The following is a 27,044-nucleotide window of genomic DNA, read 5'->3' as shown; positions in this document are numbered from 1 at the left end:
TGGTCACTGGTTTGGACAGGCCTCTTGGAGGGTATGATACAGAAACAGCTGACTTATTATCTACATTTTCGTTGTATCGTTCGTATCGTGGTTATGAATTAAGGACACGGTTGGCTGAGGCCTCGTTAATAAAGTGTAGCTTAGATATAAGAATTTTATTTCACTGACTAACCCATCAGTGGGCTAGCTGTTCCGCGCCCTCTGGAGTGAAGGATCTCGATAATCCCATGACTCATTTTTCTCACCACCACACTTGCCACCTACCGGTTAGGCTTAACTAAAGGGATCATGTAGAGCTGAGGCGGTTTTGATAATGTTAAAATACGTCTGTCCTATGTCGTTTCCCTCATAGACTTGTTGTTTGCAGCAAGGAAAGGTCCTTGAGTTACAGTAGATATTTATATAGGCTAGGATAGCCTATTTTCCTGGTTTAATAGGCCCACTGTGGCTAGATTTCTGAGACTACTTCATGTGTGTTAGAGAGCAGCATCCTGTGGAATATACAACTAAAGCATAGTCTACCACCTTAGGACAAAGACTTCTGTGCTACCCTTTCTTTTACTGTCTATGGTGCTACCACACTTAACCCTAACCCAGTCTAACGCACAACACATTTACCCATTCTTCATAGTTTTGTTTTGTTTTGCCTAGAGATGATGAAATGTCTTGTGGAAGTGGACTACATTCACATGCATTAATTGTTACTACAGAACAGTTCATGTAATCTATTTTTGGGTTATAAGGTAATACTAAGCCCCCTGACGGGAATAGTAGAAAATAAACATTTCATTTCATCGTCACTGATATTTTTATATAATGATAATGGAAATCAAATTTGTACTCTTAAGTATTTTAAGTAGGCTATGACCAATAGAGGGGCCAAAGTACAAGCTAAACTATTCAATGTATTTTCTTTGCACAACAGCAACAACTGAAACTATTCCAAAGATCATATATTATCTTTATAGTAAATCCAGTCCTTATACGTAGGCCTACTAGTCAATATTCATTGAAATGTACTGTCAGAGTTGTCACCTCATATTTATATGAGGAAGCACTCACCCTTTGTAAATGTTTGTCCATTTTGATACTGCTTAATAATACAACGATAACTTTAACACGCTCTCATATGCATAATATTCATATTCAGGATCTCACACATGCACACACACCTCTATATACAGTTCAGAGGTCAAGGTACTCATGTGATCACCTATAGAAGTGTGTAGTGCTGGCCGAACTATGAATTCGGTACACCTCATCACACAAGTAACACAGGAAATGTTGGCCGTGTAGTGAAGTGTGTATGCTTACAGCACAGCAAGCAATGGCATTCTTTCACAGATAGGAACGTAATACCCACACACAGACACACACAAATGTAGACATAGTCGAGGCACATGAATCTTCTACAAGTTTTTTTTTTTTTTTTTCAATAAAGTTGTACAAAATAATACATTTTACAGTCTGTACAAGAATAATAGTCCAGCAGTAAAATAAAGAGACAGGAGAAGAGAATGATGATGGAAGAAGGCTGATGAGAGTGAGAGAACATATTAGTGTCCAAGTTATCATAGTCATTTCTGTCATTTTTAAAACATTGTTACTCTTAAAGTCTCTGATCAACCAAGACTGTATTGGTGCAGGAAAAACAAAGCATTTGGAAAGAGGGGGGTGATGAGTAAGAACATAAAGGGTAGAGGTTTTGGAGGGGATGGGACAAGGAAGGAGTGGGGGTGTGACAGGAGGAGCGGAGGTCAAAGGTATCAATGGCACAGCAGTCCACAGACAGATGACCCTGTGAGGGGAGTTCTTTTAGCTGTTGCAGACTGGTCTCTCTCCTCGTAATGCAGTTTCTCTCTAGACCTTCTTCTTGACAGCTTTTCACTAGTTCCCTAAAGTCTTTTGCCTTGGCAATCCCTCCATCTTCTTTTTTCCCCCTATTCCAATCAGTCGCTGACCACTTCAAAAGCAGCTAAATGATCAGAAACAACCGCCCTTCAGTGTAAGATGACATGTGTTTATACTTACCAGTCTGGAAAGACATTGTGTGCACCTTCAAGTGAGGATGGTGTGTATCAGGAAGTGTGCATATGACACTAGGGTATGATTGCTAAAAAGGCATATGTGCTTGAATATGTGTGTATGCGTGTGTGTTCTTGTCTGTGTCTGTGTGTAAGTGTTGGGGTGCGGGGGGGTCAGCAGTGGGAAGCGGGGGGATAGTCACCGTTTCCACCCCCCCCCCGTCGTGAGAGCTTTTTCACAGTCACTCCTCTTTTCTTCCTCCAATCCCGTCAGCTCTCACTTCCCTCCCTCTTAACAGCGACAGCTCATGCTGATGGAGTTTTGCTCTCCTGCTCCAATCCCAACAGCTCGTATCTATCTGAGTTCATCGCTCTCCTTCAATCACAAGAGTTCGTACTGACGGAGATGCATCCTCTGGATGATATCCCGGCAGTCGTTGAAGACGCGGCGTATGTTCTCAGTGTCCACGGCACAGGTGAAGTGAGGGTAGCAGTAGTGGCGGCCATCTCCGCTGGCTGTGCTGATCCGCTGCGAGAACGACATTGGAAGAGAAATTCATTACTTCCAGAATTTTTCCATCAGGTTTTCATCAAACTTCAAAACCTGCTCTACAAAACCTCAAAAGCCCCTTTCCACTGTCATACTTCGCTGGAATCACACCTTGAAGAGTTTGTGGATCTGTTGGACTTACCAGAAACTCGTCTCTGATGAAATACTTAGCTCTGGTGACCCGTGGATGTTCGCCTGACTCTGGGGTTGCTGTAGACAGGTGAGTGAGTGGTTTTTATCACTGTACTGGCAAATGCTTGTACTGGTGTCTACTAGACATGTACACATACTGGTGTCTACTAGACATGTACACATACTGGTGTGTCAGACTGTATGCAAAGCATACAGTGTGTATGTCTGTGAACGGAATATTTTGATATTGATATTTGATAATCTTACCGTCATCTGGTGTGGTGTAGCGTGCAAACTCAGGGAAGTACTCCTCAATTTTAGACTTCCCTGCCAGAACCTTCTCAGCCAGTAGATCTTGTTTGTTGAGAAACAGGATGACTGAGATTGTCCGCAACCATCTGGGATGATTCAGGGAGAAAACAAAGCCTGTTTAAGCCATGTTGGATGTTTGGTTTGTGTATAATTTATAATTGTGGTAATTTATATACTTGTGATGCTTTACAGATTTTGTCTAAAACTAGACAGAATTGAGCAAATAGACTGAATACAATCAAATCATCAGGGTACAAGTCTAATGGGACAGGAACTGCACAATTTATTCATGCTGAACTTCTTTCTCAGTCTGGATAAACAGCGAAAGAATAGACAATTAGAGTCCGTATTTCACATGTGTGAGTGTAGACTGTCACCTATTGTTCCAGATGTTTTTAAAGAGATTCAATGCTTCCTGTAAGCGGTTGGTCTGATTGTCCTCTCTGACCACCATATTATAACTGCTACTGGCCACCACGAAGATGATCGCTGTTACATCTGTTAGCAGATAAGAGATTGACATTGAGTAAATGAGAGGAGAGAGAGAGAGAGAGAGAGAGTGTAACAATAACGAGTATTATTATGAATTGCACATCACCACACTATATACATCCTCATTCTTATCACATCAACGTGACATCACATACTGTACAGGTTAAGGGTTAAAGAGCTTTTACCATTGAAGCACTGGATCCATTTTCTCCGCTCGTCTCTCTGTCCTCCAACATCAAACATACTAAAAAGAAAACAAAACCAATGTTAGGTTGAAGATTTCTGATTTAAAAACCACTTCAGATGTTCTCATCCACTCACTGAAGTCACCAACTAAAATTAGATTGGAAGTTCAGTTTGGATTGATCTCATAGTAAAATACTGTTGAAATAAAATACTAATGAAATAGGATGCATATAAAACCATGTTAAACAACTAGTTTGGCCTTGTTTTCAAACATTATGATTGCATAGATTGGCCTTAACAGCAATCATTACGCATGAGCTCAGGAACTACAAATATGATCCCAACCCATCTCCGGCTAATTAGGACAGCCTCAGCTCTAATCCTGAACTCAAACTCAGGGCTACAGTCCTCTATTTCAAATTAGCTGAGGAGTGCTGAATACTTACTGGAAATTTACTTTGTCCACTTGGAATCTTGTCTCGAAGATCCCAGAGGTTAGAACTCTGCATCTGAGCAAGTCCTGAGAAAGAGCAATGTGGAATGAGGAGGACACATATAGAAACATTCAATAAGGGTGATTGAGGCTATTAATGTTTATGGTACTTTGTCCAAAGCAACGTATAGTAATGACAATAAACATCATTGTTAAAAAAAGTTTAAAGTAGTTATAAAGCTTACAAAAATATTGATAATAGTACTGGTAATATACCAAATAATTCTAACAGGATAAGAACCATAACCATAATAACAGTACAAAATTGATAAAACTATCAAACCATTTACTGTAAATAAATGAAAATAGATGCATTCAATGTATACCACGGCTAATATTGGTATACATTGTCGTGAGGCCATATTAAGATAGAAGTGTTCAGCCAGAATAAATACACGAGATCACAGAATAGAGCAGAACAATCCAGCTGGCCATTTTGACCCACACTCACCTGATCAGAAGGCGTGTAGTCACTCTGCTTTACAATGTCTATCTTGTCTAAAAAGCTGCAGAGAGGAGAAAGATGGTTGAATTGGTTTTATGATCATCTTCCCTTATTTTAAAAATCATTCAAAAATAAACATAATGGCCAAGGTCTAGACACAACGGAAGGAAACACAACTACAAGCTATTACTAATTTAATTATTAAACATGAGCATGCAATTTATTATTTTTGAGAGCAAGATTCCTTTCCCTGACTTTTTGTAGATGGGCACCAGTAAAGAATTTTGATGGACATGCGTATACAATATACAACTGTTATAAACAAATAGTTTATAAAAGTTTATAAAAGTATTGGTTAATCATATCTAATTTCATAATTCAGATGTTACAAATTCACTTGTAATAGTCATGCTCATGCCACAGATATACAGCACAAACACACATGCACAGAGAATCCAGTGACGATGACACAATGGACACAGTCACAGTCAATATTGTCATAAGACACAAGGTCAAAATGTTACTTTTCTACAAACCAAATGATCTTGAATGAAAAGTATATGATATTGGACAGGGGGAGGGGGAAAGCCTGTGCCTTGTGTCTGAGGGTCAAGTACAAACAGAACTACAAGGAGTACTCACTACTGGGCACAGTCTATGAGCTGGTACTCGTTAGACCTTTCATAGCACGCCTTCACACCTTCATCCTGCCAAAGGCATTTGGCATGCTCATAGAACTCCTGCGGTGGGGGTGGGGGGCGTAGGGGCGAGTGAAAGAGGGAGAGACAGAGTGCCGTTACTTGCTTGCGCTAACTGTTGTGTCGGTGCGGACCAAAAAACAAACATTAATTCAATATTTCAAGATAAGAACACCACATGTGGAGAGTATGACTAGAAACTTGTTTGAAGATTTACCTTCAAATAACTACAGTAAACAAATGCTGAACGCATAAACAGCGTCTTGATGTTTATCTTTGTTTGAACTAATTGAACAAAAGACTATGTTTTATTGCCAGAAGACATAGCAAAATACACCACCTCCCTTCTGGGTCCTCAGATATCCAGTATATCAAGTTCACAGTCATGGCTAGGACACATGATTGATTGCATAACTGTTCTGATTGGTTGAGTGTCTCTTTGTGTTCGTATTGACTAAATGTTGTAGAATTGAGGCATCGTTTCCCCTTATTTGTGTGTTTACACGCAATTCACATCACTGACGATACCGTTTTTAATAAGACTGAAAAATGTAGGATTTGAGCTTATTTGAGGTATAGCCCCAGGTATAGCTCTTAAATGTTGGGCCAGAAGAAACTGCCAGGATAAAGGGGCTGGCAGACACTGGTGCGTGCGTGTGTGTGTGCGCGTGCGTGTGTGTGTGCGCGTGTGTGTGTGTGCGCGCGTGTGTGTGTGTCTGTGAGTGAGAGAGAGAATAAAAGAAGTGACGGAGAGAAAAACACAGAGAGAGAGAGAGAGAGAATGTGTGTGTGTGGGTGTGTGTGTGTCAGCAGACAGTTGTCTCTAAAGTGAGGGCCCAAGGGAAAGGGCAAAAGGGACCATATCCTGCTAACGAGTGGAGTCATGGGAGAGACTACCCCGTGGCACTTGCATGCACTGACAAAGCACATGAGGAACATATTGCATGTCACAATGGAACCTTCATCCCCACAGTGCAGATCCCAAAAGGAGGAAATTAATACTTCAATCCCCTGAACGGTAACATTTCAACTCTCTCTCTCTCTCTCTCTCTCTCTCTCTCTCTAGCATGCTCTCTCACTCTCACTCTCTCTCTCTCTATCTCTCACACTTACATACCCGCACACTCACACATACACCTTGGAATATCCAATTCCTACTCAATTTGGAAGCTATACTTACAGAAGGAAAATCAAAGTCTTTCTGATTTGCTAGGTTAAGGATATACTCCATTCTCCATTGGCTGGCAGGACAGGCCAGCTGAAGAGGCGGAGCCAGGGTTCCCATGGCTGTCACTATAGTCTGAATAACAAAAGAACAATGTATCTCTTTTCTCTCTTCTCATCATTTCACATATACACACACATATACATATATATATATATATATATATATATATATATATATATATATATATATATATATATATATATATATATATATATATATATATATATATATACATACATACATACATACATACATACATACATACATACATACACATTTTGATATATATATATATATATATATATATATATATATATATATCAAACAATGCCTGTTAATATACATCGTTACTTCCCTTGAACTGAAAATTTTCCATTTAACACAAGATCATACCAGAGCAACTAAGAGTCAACATAAGCTAAGAGTTCAGGTGACACACAGTGTTTCAAATATCAACATCATCCAACCAATGTGTTCAAAACACCAAAATAAGAATAAATACAAGTCCAGGGGCAAACCACCTTAGCTCTTTTGTTTGCAGTTGTTTGTTTCTATGATAAATTTTGTATACAGATTAGTCACATCATGACTAATTAGCAGTATGTAAGAAAGTGACTACATATTGGGATATTTTTCTCACTGCAATAAAATTAAGCTTAGAATTTGATTCATTAAAAAAAACTGATTGCTTTAGAGGCTGTTAACTGATTAAAAAGATATGCTGTGTTGTAAAACATGGACCATGTCACTGCCTGACGTGAGTTGAACGTAGATGTGAGTCACAGAAGCTCAAGCATCAACGGTTACAGCAAAACGTCATAATGTAAACATTCGGGTACAGGAAGACGGAGCCACACACAGTCATATGTCACTGAAACAAATTGTTGTTTACTTGAAAAAAGAAAAGATGTGATGTGCAGCGCATGCGTTGACTCATGTGCGACTCACATCAGGCAGCGACAGACCAACTAGCACCCTGTGTATTGAAAAGCCTCAGCACAGCAACTAAATCCAATTAGGATATGTCATACAGATATTTTGCTCTGTCAACTATTAGAAAGTTGACAACCTCATATTCAACTTAGTTGAGATTCCAGTGGACATCAATATGGAAACACAGAGTATATTTCAATATTACTTCTATTTTCCCTTACTTCTATTGCCTCCTTAATGTTGTTCTTGATGTCCTGAATTTTCTGTTTTTTCTCCCTGTGAAAAAGCAAGCAACCAACATTACTTATGGCAGACAAAACAAGCAGGTGGCCTTTTTATACTCAAAAGACATGCAGGCTTAGCATGCACAACTGAAAAATGCATTTTATCCCTAAAGACTATTTCTAAATGCCACTAAGCCAGACCCTAACAAATGTACCTGGAGTTGATAGTTGAATTAAGTCAAGTCAAGTCAAGTCAAGTCAAGTCAACTTTATTTCTATAGCACATTTAAAAACAACAGAGTTGAACCAAAGTGCTTACAAACAAACATAAAACAATGACAATGGTACAACAACAATAATAACATAACATGGGGGAAAAATACATAATTGAAATAATAAACAAATTGGTCAAAAATAAAATAAAGAATAAAGATTGTGTGTGTGTGTTATTGGGGGGGTGTATTAAGGTAGATTAAAAGCTTGGGAGAAAATGAAAGTCTTTAAGTTAGACTTAAAGCAGTCAATGGTTGGAGAGGACTTAATATGTACAGGTAGACTATTCCAGAGTTGGGGGCAACAACAGAGAAGGCTCTATCACCCTTAGTTTTAAAGTGTTTTGGCATATATAGAGAAGATTCTGAGATGAAGACCTAAGTGATCTTGGAGTGCTGTAAGGAATTAGTAGGTCACCTATGTAACTAGGTGCCAAACCACTGAGGGCTTTAAAGACAAATAGTACCATTTTAAACTTAACTCTGTGCTCCACAGGTAACCAGTGCAGCTTAGCCAACACAGGAGTTATATGCTCATGTTTCTTAAAGCCACTTAATAATCTAGCTGCTGCATTTTGAACTAGCTGAAGTCTGTTGAGAGTGAAGTGGGTCAGGCCTGCATATAATGAATTACAATAATCTAGTCTAGATGTTATGAAAGCATATATAAGAGTTTCAAGATTGGAGAAGGACAAAAAGGGCTTCAGTTTTGCAATGGTTCTTAACTGGAAAAAGCTGCCTTTGACCACACTATTTACTTGCTTATTAAAATTTAAAAAGGAGTCAAAGAAAACCCCAAGATTTTCTCTCTCAAGCATGCTCTCTCACTCTTACTCTCTATCTCTCACACTTACACACTCGCACACACACCTTGGAATATCCAATTCCTACTCGATTTGGAAGCTATACTTACAGAAGGAAAATCAAAGTCTTTCTGATTTGCTAGGTTAAGGATATACTCTATTCTCCATTGGCTGGCAGGACAGGACAAGATTCTTTACTTCACTGTGGCAGTTTGCAGAGAGAGGTCCTAGTGCATTTTTCAAGATAGAAACTTCACTTGGAGGGCCAAAAATAATTATTATATCAGTTTTACTTTCGTTCAGTTGAAGAACATTTCTTGCCATCCAGCATTTGATGTCACTGAGACAGTTAAAAATATTCTCCAAGGAACAAATGCCATTAGTGTTAACAGGCAGGTAAAACTGAGTGTCATCTGCATAGCAGTGATACTGAATGTTATACTTTTTAAAAATTGAGCTAGCATATAAAGAGAGAATAAAAGAGGGCTCAAAATGGAACCCTGAGGAACACCACACTTTATAAAAGTAGAGGAAGAGGAGAAATTGCCTAAACTAACTGAAAATGATCTATCACTAAGATAAGAAGAGAACCATTGCAAAACAGAACCCTGGAGACCAACTTCATCCTCCAAGCGTTTTAATAGGATGTTAACTGACCCAACTAACCAGTCGACAAACCTTCATAATGGGAGATAACAAACTAAGGATGGTTGAAGCATTTCATAATCCCCAAAAGTCCCACCAAAGAAAAGTACTGGAAAAAGTTGTTAAGCTATATTGAGTGATTTAGTGGCTCTTGAATAACACTGATAGGTTGGAAAAACCACAGAGCTGCCAACAAATGGAACTGGGTAAACTGTAATGAAAACTAAGTGTCAAAATGTTATGAAGGTAAAAATTAAAAAAAGGATCTGCACACTGTATTAGAAGCTTCCAAAAACCTATAAATTAAAGTCTCTGGGAGCTTTTAATACAGTGTGCAGATCCTTCTTTTGATTTTTATTTTTAAGTTTTGATCTAGCACCTGTTTAAAGTTGTTGGATATGTGTAGCCTGCACTCTGCTTTATCAAAATGTTATGAACCATCTTGTAAAACAAAAAAAGTCACAAGGCAACAGAGTACAAATCATCTTATAACTTTGGTTTAAATAGCACAGATGTCCCCCTTGACTAAACATAGGGAAGGGTAGGATACTTTATGTCTGATTGACTGACTACAATCAGTGTGTGCACACATCAGAATGTGCGTGCACACATTCAGGTCTGGATATCTTCTGGAGAACTGACGAGCTCAGTTTTTTGATGCAACTCATGGATTCCTTTTATCAGGTTGTGTGTAGATACATTAGTTGAAACCTGAGCAGAAAGTCGCATCAAAGGTCTCTGCTGAAGAGAAAGCTGATGTAGTTTTCCTACCAAGCTCCAAAGGACTCTGATGTACCAGCTGGCTCTGTTTAACCTGATACAACTATAGCTTAAGTTTTGAGAGCTCAGTTTTCACTGCATTACATTATGGCATGGCCAGGACAACAGTCAAGTACAGAGGAAGAGTAGGCCATGCAGTAAATGTGTTGCCATGTCTATATGTATAATATGTGTCTGTGTATCAATGAATAATGTGCTGTGAATTGTTAATTACTGTAAGGGTAGTACTAGTGTGATTAAACTTGACAAATTAAACAAATTTGTTTAGTCCTCCAGAAAATGACACTGAATCCGCAGACAAGGCAGTTTCCAAACCCTTTCCCCAAACACATTTGTACAAGGAAGCACAACAGAAGTACTGAGAACGCTGTGATGATAATACCAAGCTGACAGCTTCATAAGAGGGCAAACTCATGCACTCACTTCACTCAGGACCACGTTGTCCTATTTTGAAACAGATTTGTACACTGATGTTACAACCCACCAACTCAAACCCTCTGCAAGTGTGCTGGGTCATTCCATGCCAAATCAAATAAGGATGTTGCTGCACCATCTCAGATTTCGTTGAAACCTTGTCTATTTTATGTATCCCAAAACCAACGCCTGTAAAATATTTCTGTCAAAATCCTGTCTTCATTTTTATCCTTGTTTTCATATTGGTTTGAAAATGAATATCTAAAAAGTATTATAGCCAGCCAAAACTTTATAGGATGTAAGAAAAGTATCTTCTCATATGATTTTTATTCAATGAAAATGACCAATAAATGCAACCACACCTCATTTTATCGTTAATGTTTTCATGTTCATACACTGTAAAAAAAATATCAAAAAAAGTATTGTTTTGCAGACAAAATACAAAACAATGATTCCATGTGAGAACAAAAAATGAGTTTATAAGACCCTTGACTCTCTTTACGCTTTGTTCCAAATCTAGGGCCTTTTATAAAACCAAAGGACATGTAGTACACGCGTTTAATGGTCCAGTCATACTGAGAACATGTTTATCTTTCATTTTACAAAGTTTGGGCAGGCTGGGAATAACACTTTTTAAGACATTACCACAAAAGGGAAAGAAAATATAAAAACAATGCCATTGAACAAAAGTATTTCACATGGGATCTAAGCATTATGTGAAACGTACTTTGAGCAAAATCTGAAACAGCGAAGCAACCATTTTCTTGGATTCTGTCTGATTTGACATGGAACGACCCTGGACGTTGGACATTACACCCAAAATGTTATTTACAAGGAAATATATTGGCTTTATGCAGCACAGGCATTGACACCCAACATGTTACCCAAGTACCCAGGTGCATCACATGTTTATGTGACCCATGCTGTGAGAAGCAAAAGAGTCCCACACTGAAATCACACCTGAAACTCCAGGCATGGGACAAAGGCCTACTAGTAAAGGCTAAAACCAGGAACTGCTGATCTCTTAGGGCTTTGATCTTTGATACGTGAGACTGATCCTCTACACAGCTTTATATCCCGTGGATTTGTTGTAATGATTAAAAACGCTAAATAACTACTAAATATGTTCATCAACGTTCCTCAATGATGATCTCCAACTGCATTCCTATTATGTGCTTTAGCAAGCTGACAGTTCACACTGGACATCAAATTAAGAAAACAAAGTGTATGACTACAAAACTAACAAAATGAGTACAAATCCTTTGATAAATGAATAGGTGATTCAAAGGTTAATTTCAACATCAACCAAAATAGTTTGAGAGAATAAGACGACAGGCAGCTAGCATAATGCGGGCAATGCAAACACATCAACTGGGGGCACCCACGACTATCCGGACAGAGGTAGACAGGGAACTGCAGCAGTCAGAGAAAGGACACTTAAATGGAACTTCAATAATTCAGACAAAAAAGACATACAAAATCTAAACTGAAAAAGCAGCACTGGCTTAGAACAGGATATCTCTGTGAAAGGCTCCATTGACAAGAGAAAACACTTATTCTATGTTTGTATGAGAAGATTTTGACTAACTTGACAGCAGAATAAGTCTTGCAGTGTTTCAACAAGCAGATTTAAAGTTTATCTGTTTTTAAAATTCATCTCGTCACACACAGCTACTCAAATACACAGCATAAATTAAACGTTGAAAGAATAGTGTCATTTCTTTTCAATCTAAACTGTTCACGTCATATGCACCATATGTCATTTACAGCAGACCGTAAATCTACTTAAAACATTGTTATAAGGGCAGTGAATTGCTAAGAAGTCATGAATGTAACTGCATGTTGAGATATCCGATTGAAAGCCAACAATTGTTGTAATTGTCGATATAATTCAGAAAATTTGACGTGGAAAACTGCATTATGCCTAAAAACATGAAAACATGTATGATGAAACTATGTGCACTCTGTGCAGTAATTATTACATCACATACAGCCTAGTTTCGATTAGCTTACACATAACTGTGTGACCTAGTCAACATTTTACATTTTTGTGCTGGAAAAAAAAGAAAATCTCTCAGAAGTATTGTTTGAAGTTAACAGCAGCTTCCAAGAGAAGGCACAATTCAGTTTGTGAATTGGGTCTGGTTACGCTGTATTGGGGGCTGCTTTCAGTCATTGCAACCCAGTGAGCGTAGACTTCAGGTTAATTTCAAAACCATTGGGCCAACCTTTCTAACCAATCAGATACCATATTGGATTCCTATGCTTCCTACTTTTCCACTGATGCCATCAATAAATAGCATCAGATGGCAAGTTTCATGTAGGACAAGTGACATAATCACAACTGTCTGTATGGTCATGCCCATTTTAAAATACTATTGTTTATATTTCTGTTTACAATTAAACGTGGGGATCACTTACTCTGCATTGAATCCATTGACATGAAGGATTCGCATCTGCTTTACAATGGTGCTCTTCCCAGACTCACCAGCACCCTGAGAGAGAGAGAGAGAGAGAGAGAGAGAGAGAGAGAGAGAAAGAGAGAGGAGTTCATTAAATTAGTGTGGAAACCTATAAAAAGATCTTAACAATCTCCAATGATCAACTGTTATACTGAGCACATACTTCCAGAATATATTGTAATAGCCAGACAATGGGAATGTAAGCCAAACTTGTAATGGGAATGTAAGCCAAACTTAACCAGACATTAACAAGACATGGTTGACCACAAATCTGCCTCAGATCTTAAACCCTTTATTCAAGTATTTGAACCATTTCATGAAACATGCAATCATTGTTAATGTACAGAGCAACCTAGAAAACCTCCCAACTTCTACCCCACGTTTTCCATATTTATGTGCTATAAATAGTCAGTAAACAAAAGCCAGAAAAAGTCACTATATATATATATATATATATTGCTTGTTCATGGGCTTTCAAATCTTCCCATGACAACGATTCATTACTGTCAGCTGAATTTGGATGTTTCAAATTGTCCTGACACTCCCATGTCACTGTATGTATGTAAACACCAGTCCTACCCCTCATAAATTCTGTCAAACTAATCATATCTTAAATGTGTGACTCCAAGTTTGAAAGATGCATTCCAAAGGGCTGTTACACTGGTTTGCCAGTGCTCAGACTTCAGGCAACTAAGAAGGGCACTGGCACACCCTAAAATGATGGAAAAAGCTTTGTCATAACTTAATCAGTTAATTTCAAGGATACTGTGCCGACACCTGTACTGAGGTGAGTCCTCTGCCTCGGAATTACTTGAGGAATGCCAGCTATACCAAAGGGTTGACCTTTACTTTCCTGTTTGACATCTTCAAGAAATTTGTGGGACAATATATAAGCCTACATTCCAAAGTGACTAAGTAGTAGGCCTACAATCCCAGTGTCTAAAGATCTTTTAGTGTCTGAGTAGGCCTACAGCCTACAAACATTCAGGATATGTAGCCTACAATTGGTTTCTTTTTAATGGGGTCAGATATCAAGGTTATAAAAAGGCCTCGTTTGTAGATTATTGTTTGTAGAATTGAGCACATCTAGTTGGTAGACACCTCAAACTTAAGTCCTAAACGTTCACTCTTCAGATTTCAGTGACCGTGGGACATCAAAACAGGGAGAAATTAGAGGAAATGCCGTGCACAAGCATAAACTCTGTCGGCAGACATATTTGTTATGGTTAAATACGACTTCACTTCTGCTTTCCATTTGAACCGTCACTTCCTCTAGGACAAAATTACCGGTGGCATAGCAAAGAAAATACATTTTCATCGAATCAGCCTAACAATTGTATTGTGCCTGGCTAACAAAGGTACCTGTAGAGAAATCTGCTTATGGGAAATAGTTTCTTCCGTGTGACTGTTTCACAGAAAGATAATTCTATCGGAACAGCTCCTACAAACATAGGCTAGCTGTAAGACACCGAGGCCATGAGAACACACCCACGCCTCGAAAGACATGACACGCACATTCAGGATTCGATATTATCGCCGGATGACAAAATAAGTTTAGGGGAGTAAACGCTGCCGACAGTGTTCCCCATGAACAGTCGAATTATTTTGCAACAATGTTTCCTGTTTCAAGTATAAACACTGCAATGTTAAGACAGTATGTAGGCTACTTAACCGTATTAAATGAAACATAGGCCTGTGCTGCCGACAAACTTGCGTATTTTGGCAGACACCGCATAGCCAGGACAGCTACGATAGGCTGCTTGATGTCTAGCCTGCAAACAACTGAAGTTTAGAGAATCAACCTCAAAACTTACCCAAAAGTAGAAGCCGATGTGTTGCTCTGTATATCTGTTTGTCTTTCTGTAATTGTTTATCAATTTTTTTGTTAGCTTCTCTTTGTTGTTTCTCGTCATTTCGTTGGTCCTCTGTCTTACTATTCCCCAAACAGCCCATCTTCCCACACGAAAAGCGTCCAGGGGAGGGGGAATGTTAAAAATAAATAATTAATCACCCTTTACTATCTCCCTTGTTTGACCCACTAAATAGTCGAATACATTTGCGACATTTAAACAGTTTGTAAAAATACACCAGTGAAGCATAAAACTATACGGCCTGATTAGATACGTGATTGTGCAGTTTCTATTTTACGTAGTGTACATCCTGCGTCTTTTCAGTAGTGCTGCTGGCTCTGCTAGGAGAGCAGGATAGCCTACTGCTGATGACGACAACAGTGCGGCCCTCAGATGTTCGGTGAATGATCACAGCTTTCTTGATATAAAGCTATAAACCACAGTCAAAACAAGTATCCGTGACTTCAGTCTTCTTTACTTCAGCACTGAAATGGAAAAAATACTTAATTCCACGGATTGGTTAGCAGTAAATGAAGCATATGACTGCAATCCCAACTGGATTTTATTCCTAGTCGAGTATGCTCTTGGTGCAGAAGACCAGTGGGGTTTAATAAAAAGCATTTCAATTCATTAGGCCGTGTTTCTTCGATGTGTCAGCAATCCTCCATGCAGATACGAACAAGCGTAGTGTGTAACAACATTGGCACTCTACGCTACTAAATGAAGGCTATGCGTAGGCTATATTGTTTTCAGCGTATCCATTTTTTCGCTTCATGTCACAGGCTATTCAAATGCTTGAAAACACAGTGTAGTCAGAAATGCGATTCCGATGGCCCGTGCTGAACAAATTCAGAAATTCCTTCTTATTCCTCGTTTCTGCGATAGCAGTTCCTTGCTGGTTTTCCCCAAGCCTAAGGCCTTCTCTGCCTCTCCTTTTGTTGGTGTAATACGGATCTCCACACACCAATTATACATCGAATATTCACAAGACAAGTTTCAAACAGAATTCAATTTGTCTACCAATAGCAAAATAATGCGAATCCTTGGATATTTTCTCGTTTCTTGTTGGTATAACCCCGCTGTCAAGCCTTAGCTTTGTAGTCCTTTAGAATGCGAGCGGTGGGTACACACATGTGCATGTACGTTCATGAATATAACGCCGTTTGGGACAACACATTCCACCACGTAAGAGACGTGCTTCTTCGGCGAGTCGAGGTTGAGTCGAGACGCAAATATATATTTTTTTCAGGCTCTTTCCCCGTTTTCTCCAGGAATTAGACATTGAGACTAGCAGCTCTGAAGAGGTGGGGTGGGGCAAATAGATCACACAGAACCCTGGGAACGAACAGGGTCTAATCACATGATTGCACAAAACGTCAGCGTGCTCACATTCTGCGGAGAAGGGGCGCCCTCTTCAAAGAGACGGGAGAAACCAGAATATTTTGCAGGGTATTTAGAGAAAAGTGCGAGACCAATATTACACATTATTAATGTAAATTATCAGATAATTGTAAAATTTAGAATCAATCTAATGTAATAGGTGAGTGAGTAATTTAGCTTATTTCTGTCTTGAATAGGACGAGAGGCTGATCTTAGTCCTGATCTTGTGCAGATATCAACAGCTGTATCTAGGCTACTTCTGAAATAGATAAAACACAAATAGATTAAAGTAAAGCCGATTCAAGAAGTCAATGAAGCCCGCAGTTTCTAAACTATTTTACGGCTCATGGGTAACCTACCCCAAACGTGGACTCTAACTTGTTTATTTGCAATAGGCCTGCTATCTACTATTTTCTGCTTACCACTCAGAAGAGTTTTTTCCTCCCTCGTAGCCTACCCAGTGCTAAGGCATCCGTGTGCACAAGGTGTCAAGGCCAAAATGTTTGCAATTGTTTGCATTGCCTATGACTATGATGCCAAAGATTAAGCAAAATGAGACAAATTATGTTATCTGTAATTGGGATTGACGTCAGAAGCTGTCATGTCTCTGTGTGTGTGTGTTCAGAAAGCAATTTTTGGATAACAATATACGACTGACGTGCCCAACCAACACAATCTTCGCAAAATGCCAATGTGTAGGGCCTAATTCTAATGCCAAGTTGAGGTAGGTTACTTCCTGTCTTTTGAAAATGTTTCGCGTTGCCGTAGGCCTACACTAGAGGGCGCCAGCATACAGAGCTACAGAGTTGAAATTAACCTTTTAGTTTTCTGCTTAATTTACGACGTGTAGGCTATACTTATTTTTTAATAAAGAATGTCAGTAGGTTACTACACATTTACACAACTGAATGCTGAATGATTAACTCAAAATGTACCTATTTCATTACCTCAACTTAACATCCTTCATTTTAAATTCTGTGTTTTTGCTGTGCTTTTTAGTAACAAATATAGGCCTGTCCATTTCCTTCGACAGATTTTATTCACCATGGTGGCACTGGCACACAAAACCATATTAGAATGGAGCCTAGAATCCTTCTACCATCGTATACTAAGTAATGCAACATTATGCATTTTGGTATAACTGCTGGGGACTGATAGGCCAACGTTTTATAACAGCCAGCTATTTATTGATGGTGGGTTCCTTAAACAGAATACTCTGTTTCCTTCTCACTGTTTCACTTGGTCTCCTGAGGGGTATTCCAGAAAGTAGGTTTACTGGCTTAATGGGTATGTAAACCCAGAGTAAACGGTAAACCTGGGATTTCAGTTCCAGAAAGCTCAAAAATGATCGGGCTATGTAAGTAACTATGGTAACATAGGCTCTGAACTTAACCTGGTAGAGGGTAGGTTTTGTTCAGGTTATGTTAAATTATGTTCGGTTATTTCAGTGCATGCTCAACCAGGCTGCTATTTTTACACTTGTCACACAATGGTTTTTCATTTTGACGAAGGTCCGATTGACAAGAATCACAAAATTATGTAATATGTATCCGTGCAATTCACCGTGAGAGGGCGATAAGACCACGACATCACATGATAGCCTATCCTTTCTTTTCCAAACGAGTTTTTCAAGAGTGCTAGAGTTTTTCAGCTGAATCCTAAATATAGGCTAGCCTACTTGAAAAGCATTCTCCATCCCAACATTACGCATGGTGAGATAGAATAAAATAAATCTTTAATGTAGGCTAGCCTAGTGGATATTTGTCTTTGGCTCAGACAGATGGACAAACAACATCTCAGACACATAGAAATAATTAAAGCAAGTAGGCTACAGTACAAAAAAGGGAAAACATCGAAAATTAATAGGCCTAAATAAGTTTAAATATATAATAGACTGGGCCTACATTACAGATCGTCCGGGTATGCGTGTTGTCACTAAGTTTGGTTAAGAATGCTGATAGATAGATAGATAGATAGATAGATAGATAGATAGATAGATAGATAGATACTTTATTGATCCCCAGGGGAAATTCAAGGAATGGCATTTGGGATAAAATATTTTTGATAGGCTACACTTTTTGCCTCTCCAAATTATGTGCATCGACGATCGCTCTCCGACTGGGATTTTTTTGTAGTGTTGGAGACGCAGAGCATATCGGCAAGCTGTCGGTCAGTGCGTAAAGTTTGCCTTGCGCTAAAGCAGTTCCTGCGCAACTTCATTCGTTTTCCTGGACACAAACCCACGAGGATCATTAAATTGTAGTGTTACCAACTGGCAGGTCAGCATCACTTATTAAATTTTCCAAATGTGCACCGACAATAGGCTGTCTTAGATGGTGAGCTTTCAATTAACGGGCTTTGGCTTTTTCAGAATGTCGTTAAGGTCGAATGGATAGGTCAAAGGCCACTTCTATTGTTGGATGCTCTCTTAATGGTGTTGGTGTTTAAAAACACAATTTTATTTTAATAATTGCCAGATGATATGTGATGCTTCACATCTTATCACAAACGTGGAGGCGAAATGGCAGGGCCCAGTAGGCCTACACGATGCCAGGATGTACCGGGAATCTAATTTGAGCGACACATTTCAACAGGGTGCGTTAGGGCAGGCCTACACTTTGCTAGAATATTATCAGATCCACTACAGACTAATTAATGTGTAGGCTGTAACTTAATGTCATACTGTATGTGCAATTACAGGAGAACTTGATGGGTATGCTACTGGGGGATAGAGGATAGGCTACCCATGCCTTCCGACATTCATCACCCTTCCGATGTTGGAGCGCAATGTTTTAACTTGGCCCACAGCTGTAGAACCCGCGTTAAAATAAAAAATTACATTTGGGATTCTCAAGGAGTCTATGGCCCACTCAATCGGTGACAAGGTAGGCTAGTTTAAGAAATCATCATTCAAAGCAGTCAATACAATACGTAGCCTAATGTTCACTGAATTATTTATTTGTGCTTTTGACATTAATAGGCTATCCTAAACTTACACATTTACACACGGTCAATTAAGCCATTCTCTGCAAAGCAAGGTCTCGTTCCTTGGCAGACGCTCAAGTAGCCTATTGCTCTTTTTTGTTATTACAGTGCTCTCCTCCCAAGCCTCGAAGAGAACTTCTACTCCGCTTCTGAAAAATACGGTGCTCTTTGTTTCGCCGGTTTCACTCATGGTTTCGACTCTCAATAGATGATGCCTTTATAAGTTCGCCGTGAACGCGCACAACTCTAGGTTAACTAACACAGGGTTGATTGAACTAACTGGTAACCGGTGTTTTGGAACCGACAGCTCGGGTTTAGTCACCACAGGTTCAGATAACCCAGAGGTTAAGTTTTATCTCAGTGTTTGTTAAACCTCCTTTCTGAGGGCTCTGTAGAGGGAGTTTGTTGATGTCTGTTACTGTTTTATCTGGGGCTTTGGTTTCAATTAGACTGAATATCTAGAGACATAATGTGCACAAAGTCAAATGCCATATGTTGTGTCCCACATGTGCTTGTCTCTATATCTAGATTTTCTCTCCTGGAGGGGGTTAGGTTAGGGGGAAATAACATTTCTCCTCAAACAATGTTGCATACAAATTACTGCATTGTCAACATATTAATAATAATAATAATAATATTATTATTAGTTTAACACACCAGGCTCTTTCTTTTAATCAAATCATTCTGATCCAATTCCTCTTATATTATATGTAGACATTTTCTCTGTTGTGCATCTGTCTTACTATACCTTCCTTTGTGTAGTGTATAGGGTACTCACTCTGTGTGTTTTTTGTTCCTTCCTGAGCAGCCCATGTTACTCACTCACTCTCGTACTCCTTCTCTCTAATATGCACTGTCAATGAAATATTAGCTGCAGACTCAGCACTCATCACCATAATCAATTTAGATCTTCTTGGACCTTCACTGAGCTATTATTTCGTGGATTTCCAGGAGACTGAGGACCTCCATCTTCTTTGATGTGCTTCTCACCAAATGCAGACGTTTTTTTTTTCTGGTAACTCTGCTGGTTTCTTCCACTCAGGTTTGTATGTTTATCTCCTCTTTTATATTTGTCTTTGGCACATCACACTTACCTCTAGGTAAAACCTATATTATTATATTATTTCTATAGGGTAATTCCACCTTTCAAAAAAGAATTCCACTATGCATTTAGTCAACCAATGACAATTGATGATTGAATTAACAAGTTTACTTAATTAATTAATGATTGAATGAATGTATAAATTTACTTAATCAATTAAGGGTGGGCAGCCGTGGCCTACTGGTTAGCGCTTCGGACTTGTAACCGGAGGGTTGACGGTTCGAACCCCGACCATTAGGCATGGCTGAAGTGCCCTTGAGCAAGGCACCTAACCCCTCACTGCTCCCCGAGCGCCGCTGTTGTTGCAGGCAGCTCACTGCGCCGGGATTAGTGTATGCTTCACCTCACTGTGTGCTGAGTGTGTTTCACTAATTCACGTCATTGGGATAAATGCAGAGACCAAATTTCCCTCACGGGATCAAAAGAGTATATATACTATTACTTATACTTATACTTATCTTGTTAAATCAGATGTGTTAATAGTACAGTGCCTTGAACACAAATTGACACACAAACTCCAACCACACATACAAATTCATATAATATCTTAATTTCTTCTCAATCAGGTCATAAAAAAGGCATTGTCCTTGAAAATGTAGCTTCCTTCAGGGCGGGCAGCGCTTTAAAAACACTGTTTCACATAATGTTGCCACTAAAGAGAGCTAGCACTATAGATCCCCCTGAAAGACTGATCAGCTCACGAGCTCAGGTAGTTCACTGACAATTTGTGTCCCCCATCATCAGCTCATCAGTGTCCAGGAATTAGACATTGAGACTAGCAGCTCTAAAGAGGTGGGGTGGGCCAAATAGATCACACAGAACCCTGGGAACGAACAGGGTCTAATCACGATTGCACAAAACGTCAGCATGGTCACATTCTGCGGAAAAGGGGCGCCCTCTTCTTAACTGATATTTGTACTCCATTCTTCTGCCCAAAGTCATCCCTTGCCTCTTGTCTGTCTGATTTACTCTCTTCTCTCTCCTTTCATTCACCCATCACTTCAGTCCTGTTCTTTTCCTCCTCTTTCCCCCTATCATCACCTCAGCAGTGTCCCCCCTGAGATACGACAGATAAGGGATGCAGGGTTGGCACTCTTGCTGTAATGCTTGGCTAATGGACAATCCCCCATGAATATTAGATATGCTTCCTCCAACTGGAAAAGTGAAATGCAAGGAACCAAAATTCAAGATGGATCATGTTCCTCTCCACCTGTGCCCGCCCCCCCTTTCCCCCCCTAATTTCTGCAGTGGTATTCAAAACAAAACAAGACTTTTACAAGACTTTTAAATGACTAACTGCATGATTATTAGGCCACAGAAAGCTATTTTAGTTAGCTCCAATGATGATTTGATACTTTTTAAAACCAGTATACACATAAATTGCCTGAGAGCTGCTTCATACCTTAAGGCATGCAATATTTGATGGAAGGCATATGGACCAGGAGAGTGTGTTATTCTCCTGCTCTCTGCCCACCCCCCACCTCTTGGTTTGGGCAGGGCTTGAGTGAGTGTGGGAGTCACCTGCCTCCCTGAGCTAGACATCAAGATGAGTTTGTGCATGTGTTCCTGATAAACTGAGCTGTAAGTGAGGATGGCGGTGGACATTGTTGTTGGAGTGCTTTATAATATCCTCTTGCCAGTTCTGCTGATTGCGGGTAAGCTCATCTTAGAATGGTGTTCTCTGCCAAAAACAATTAAAAATATTTAGTGATGCTGCGCTCAGGGCAGCGGTCTCGTCTGATTATCATCAGTACAACAACGGCATGTATTAGATAAGATTATTTTGAAGAGTTTTTGTATATATTGATGGATTTGTTGTTTAATTTGGTAATGGTTATGTTATTTAGTATACGCTTTTATCCAGCAACTTAAAACATCAGCATAACAATTTATTTAAAAAATTATGTTTTTTACGTGTGATTGACACTGAATACAGCTACATTGTAACAGTGCAAACTCAATTGGATGCTGATGATATGTTAATCTATAATAGGGGCTTATGTGTTCTAACAGGATTTTGTTTATACTAACCGTTTGTTCCATATAATCTCTGCCGTTTTACTCTGCCCCTTTTTCATCATTTCTGAGATTTTTTCAAGTTGAAAAAGATCTACGCCTCCTTCTTAGTTTTGTATTTTAGTGTGCATATTATAGACCTCACAGAATACATGTTTAGTGTATTTCTCAGAATTAGTTTCTCAGAGAGTGTATCCCTCTGTAGCTATATCCTTTAGGTACAATGTCCTCTCTGTGGTCTATCTGCTTTTCCTCCTGACACTACCACTGCTGCCCAATCCCAGTCAATGCAGCATGAGGGGTGAGTTGACATCGTCTTGCAGCTACATTTCTCAGCATTTTGAGTTTTTTCTTGGGGTCATCTGAGAAGAATTGTGTTCTTAACCGGTTGCTATTGATATTGATAACCAGGATTCTTTTGAGGCAGGTGTGTGTGTGAATAAATAGTATTATTATAATTTTGTTTGGTAATCTCTTTGTTATGTTACTCCTTGTTCTCTATATACCTGATTTGTACAGGAATAAGTGTGGAAAATATATTGTTTATTTTCCCTTTTTACTTGCCACAATGATGACTGGCGAATTATCATTTTATATGTCATCTCCTTTTGAATTTATCTATCACTTACCTTTGAATTCCCCAGAGACATTTGAGATAGCTTTGTAGCAGCATAATTTAGCTTTTCGCCAGCAGGTGGAGGCTGACTTAATCTAATTAGCCTGTCCTCTTGGTATGGCCCCTCTCACCTTTATTACCTTATGCAACTTCATTACCAATTCTAAAGTTGTTGTTTATTTAGCTATTCCATGTGGTGCATAAGACCTTCTATATCAATGTAGACATTCTATATCTCATGCAGTAAAGTGACATTATACATACTGTTGTGTAGTTATGTTGAGGGAACCACCCGTGAGCCTACTTGCGTTTATCGTTCATGGGCTACATCATTTCTCAGAACTGGCATTGACTGAATTCAGAGAATTTACAAATGCTCGTACATGTGTATTCACCCATGCCAGATATCTTGTCCAGAAGTTAAGGTTATAGCTCCAGTTTTGTACAGGTTTGTTGCGTTGTTTGTTTGTGAGCTTATGAATACTGAAGTTTGTTTATTCACGTCACCTCATTAATCCCTATGTTTCTGTAAACCAAAGCTTTTAAGAGGGATAACTTTCAACTTTTGTTGATGCAAGTAAAAAACGTGTACAGTTTTGTCTGAAGAGAAATCCTGAAGAATACAGACAAGTAACTGTTTACAGACACAAAAGTAATTAGAAATTACTTTTTATTAGGCCCCATGTCTCTATTTCTATCTAAATGAATAAGAGTATATTTAATGTTTAGCTATCTCAACTCTGCCCTGAACTGCGTCCCAATCAATACATGCCATTAAATGAAAGAAGTCACTATGCCTCTCCCATTGAAAGCTGTGTAAAGTGATGGGCCTGTATGGTCTCATCTATTATGCACAACAGAGTAATTATAGTGAGGAATTAAGAGTGGTGGTGTCAGCGTTGTCTGTACTCCGGACTGATTGTTGCTTCCCAGAAAGCTATATGGATCCACATGTTTATATCTCTGCCTTCCCTCTCTCTCTCTCTCTCTCTCTCTCTCTCTCTCTCTCTCTCTCTCTCCCCCTCCTACTCTACCACCCATCTCCAGCTCCCCCATTTCTCTCCCTCTCCCATGTGCCCCTACTGAGCTCATCTCTGGTGTGAGAGGGGTGAAGAGCTGATTAAAGAGGTTTAATCGGGATGCCCTTGGCCGTTTGCTGTTCACAAGGGATGGGCAGAGAGATGACATAAAGCTTTTAGTAAAAATCCAGGGTTATCGGAAACACATTAGCTGCCTCAGCTAATGCTGCGCATGACTCCAATTGTTTTTTCTGCTAAACAAACAGAAAGCAAACGCGGCTACTTCCGCTGTCCTGCGCGCTTCATGCCACTTCATTGAGTTAATTTTTACACTCACACATTTTCCCTCATCACCTGGGAAAAAGAGGGAGAAACAGACATTAGTCAAGTGTAAATGAATCGACCTGTACGTCTAAATTCAATTTTATATTGACTGTTTTTCCCCAACCAAAAGCTTGAAAATATAACACCATGCAGCCGAACTCTTGCAGCATTGGATTTCTTTTCTCAGTAGATTCCTCTGCGTTTTGTGGGATAAGACTGAAATAAAGATAAAATCAAAAGTTCCCATTATTTTATAAATATTCTGCCCTTTGAGTGGTGAGTCCAGTCAGCAGTGTTAGAGCTCAGACACACTCCAAAGTATCAGTTCTGTCCCATAGTGATACATCTTTGCCATCCTACCCTACATCATCACTTTACAGTTATTACTGCACTGCAAAAAAAAACATCCATTAAACTTAACAGCTCAATTAACAGCAGCGGCACTGGTGGTCAGTTTATGGCCGAGAGCAGGCACTGGAGGAGAATGCGTACCTAACTGTTTCTGTTGTAATATTTAAGAGTTTGCTTCCAAATCTCCATTTTTAAAAACATTAATAAATAATTTAATAAATCGATTAATAAAGTTATTTAATTGTAAACAGGTAATATCATTACAATTGCAGTTTTGCCATTTTGATTAAGTAAAGATAAATCAAATAGCAATAACCCAATTACAGTTGCACTAAAATTACCTGGAAAACAAAATGTAAAAAAAAAAATGATATGAAATTTCATTGAAATGGAAGATATAGTGTTTTGGAACCAAACTTTTTCATTTGTTTCTCTTCTGTCTGTCTGTGTGTCTAAAGGAAAGACAGGCAGGTTCCTGATGCTGCTCTGCTACACCAGTGTGACATTCCTGTGTCTCCAGTGTGGAATGCAGATCCCCTTCTCCTATATACCGAAAGACAGTAAGGACGGACGTTTGCTCGGGATCCATACGCCAAAAACTGACCACTAAAGTCTGAACCTGTAAAGCCACATGCATCCATGCCTGTCACTTTGTTTCATCCATACAAATAACCAAGCTTCGTTCTTATGAACTGAAAGCAACGTACTTATAAGGAATGAACAAAACTCCTTCCTGTGGACCACCACACCCCAAAGGAAGTTAATCGTTTTTGTTTGCTGTTTAGTGCAGTGCTCCAACTCCTTCTGTGGGATGAATATTTGATGAGGGGGGAAATACTGGTTGAACTCATTTGCTGATGAGACAGAACTACTGAGCCATAGTTAATGATGTATTTCCCTCCATTTTATCTCTTCCACAGTAAGCGGTATTTGGGAGACCGTCCTCTATCATCTTGGCATTGTGAGGTATAAACAGTGTTGAAATTATTATTTATTAGTTTGTGGTTATAACCTCATGCCTCTATATATCCATTAAACCATTATCGACTCTGTGCTTTAGGTAATGTTTTCTGATACAGTAAATGGCTATGTTATTTACTGGAACAGGTTCAGTGATGTTGATCCTGGAAATATTGTGCGGCTGTTAGCGCCAGACTTTGGCCTCTTGGTGTCTGGACTATTCATCTGGCGCATGTGTAGACGGGTTCTGCGGCAGCCAGTGGTTCTGAGTGTCCATGAAAACTGCATCATGCCCTCTGACCCTGAGGTGGTATCTAAGACGACCTCATACCACATATACGCATGTGAATGCCAAGCCATTGCAATAATGAAAGGCAAAGCTCCTGGAAACAAATGAGTTTAAATTGTCATGTATGTCCATGAAGTGAAGTACCAAGCCATGTTGAAATAGTCATGTTCATTTTCAAACTACAAATGTTCATGATTAAGCATGAAAAAATGGCAAATTGCAAGGCTAACCGAGAGACTGACCTTGCTTTGTTGCTGTTTGGCCCAGACGGACGTGGAGTCCACTGAATCTGAGACGGAGGAGGATGAGAGTGAGGTGGGCTCCACGTGGGACAGCTCGGACGAGAGCAGAGACCAGGTAGCGTCCGCCCCCCCTGCGTTCGTGCAGAAACTGATGGTCTTTGCCGCCGGGCTGAGGTTGCTGCTGTCCACGGTCATGAACACGGCAGGAAAGGTGGTGGTGACAATCCAGCTGGCAATGGCAGGTACTGTGGGGTCTCCCGAAGCATCGGACTCAGTAGGAAAACACTAAGCTGTATTTGGAATGTTCACTGCTGGGAGTCTCCTATTTAGGCATATATATATATATATATATATATATATATATATATATATATATATATATATATATATATATATATATATATATATATATATATATATATATATGTGTGTGTGTGTCTATATATATATATATATATATATATATATATATATATATATATATATATATATATATATATATATATATATATATATATATATATAGCATATCTCTACACCTTTTTTGGGGGACTTTCCAGCTCTCTCTAAATGGCTCAATTGTATATATAACATTGGTAATCCTTCCTTGCATGTTTTGTGTCATTTCCTTGGCCAAAATCAGGAACCAAAAGGACAATCTCACTGATCTTGAATCTGTGATTAAGAATTTTGTTTTTCTTTTTTTATCTCTAATAATAATAATAATAATAATAATAATGATAATAATACATTTAATTTAGAAAAGCGTCTATCCAATTAGGAATAAGGCATGCAATCACATCCATGGTTGGATTCA

The 27,044-nt window shown here is 39.1% G+C and overlaps 2 protein-coding genes across 2 annotated transcripts in view; one reads left to right on the top strand and one right to left on the bottom strand.

Moving 5' to 3' along the window:
• Positions 1-2,237: 2,237 nt before the first annotated feature.
• Positions 2,238-16,279, bottom strand: LOC125295638 (guanine nucleotide-binding protein G(s) subunit alpha-like). The gene is made up of 12 exons (XM_048244986.1): positions 14,908-16,279; positions 13,053-13,125; positions 7,715-7,769; positions 6,513-6,632; positions 5,277-5,374; positions 4,641-4,695; positions 4,143-4,216; positions 3,696-3,754; positions 3,396-3,516; positions 2,974-3,104; positions 2,717-2,784; positions 2,238-2,553 (listed from the first exon to the last, which is right to left on the bottom strand). Exons 1-12 carry the CDS (start codon positions 15,044-15,046, stop codon positions 2,407-2,409), a joined length of 1,140 nt encoding a protein of 379 aa, XP_048100943.1. The 5' UTR covers positions 15,047-16,279; the 3' UTR covers positions 2,238-2,406.
• Positions 16,280-16,346: 67 nt separating this feature from the next.
• The window catches only part of si:dkey-11f4.7 (piezo-type mechanosensitive ion channel component 2), a 37,648-nt gene continuing 26,950 nt past the window's right edge, over positions 16,347-27,044 (top strand). Inside the window, exons 1-6 of the mRNA XM_048244930.1 lie at positions 16,347-16,406; positions 20,263-20,350; positions 25,195-25,296; positions 25,657-25,702; positions 25,844-26,003; positions 26,253-26,469. Coding sequence (XP_048100887.1) covers positions 20,302-20,350; positions 25,195-25,296; positions 25,657-25,702; positions 25,844-26,003; positions 26,253-26,469 — 574 coding nt within the window. The 5' untranslated portion in view covers positions 16,347-16,406; positions 20,263-20,301. The remainder of the gene's footprint in view (positions 16,407-20,262; positions 20,351-25,194; positions 25,297-25,656; positions 25,703-25,843; positions 26,004-26,252; positions 26,470-27,044) is intronic.

Source organism: Alosa alosa, chromosome 6 (assembly GCF_017589495.1).
Source record: "Alosa alosa isolate M-15738 ecotype Scorff River chromosome 6, AALO_Geno_1.1, whole genome shotgun sequence".
In the NCBI taxonomy this organism is placed as follows: Eukaryota; Metazoa; Chordata; class Actinopteri; order Clupeiformes; family Clupeidae; genus Alosa; species Alosa alosa.
The sequence above is the reverse complement of the archived record's forward strand: the minus strand, read 5'-3'. Positions and strand labels throughout refer to the sequence as shown.

What these genes read in the sequence shown, in the direction of transcription:
- LOC125295638 (XM_048244986.1), bottom strand. Translation starts at nt 15,046, where the DNA reads ATGGGCTGTTTGGGGAATAGTAAGACAGAGGACCAACGAAATGACGAG. An exon ending in GTCAATGGATTCAATGCAGA is followed by an intron (nt 7,770 to 13,052) that starts GTAAGTGATCCC and finishes GCTTTTTCACAG; the next exon opens with GGAGAAAAAACAGAAAATTC. An exon ending in ACTACACGCCTTCTGATCAG is followed by an intron (nt 4,217 to 4,640) that starts GTGAGTGTGGGT and finishes GCTCTTTCTCAG; the next exon opens with GACTTGCTCAGATGCAGAGT.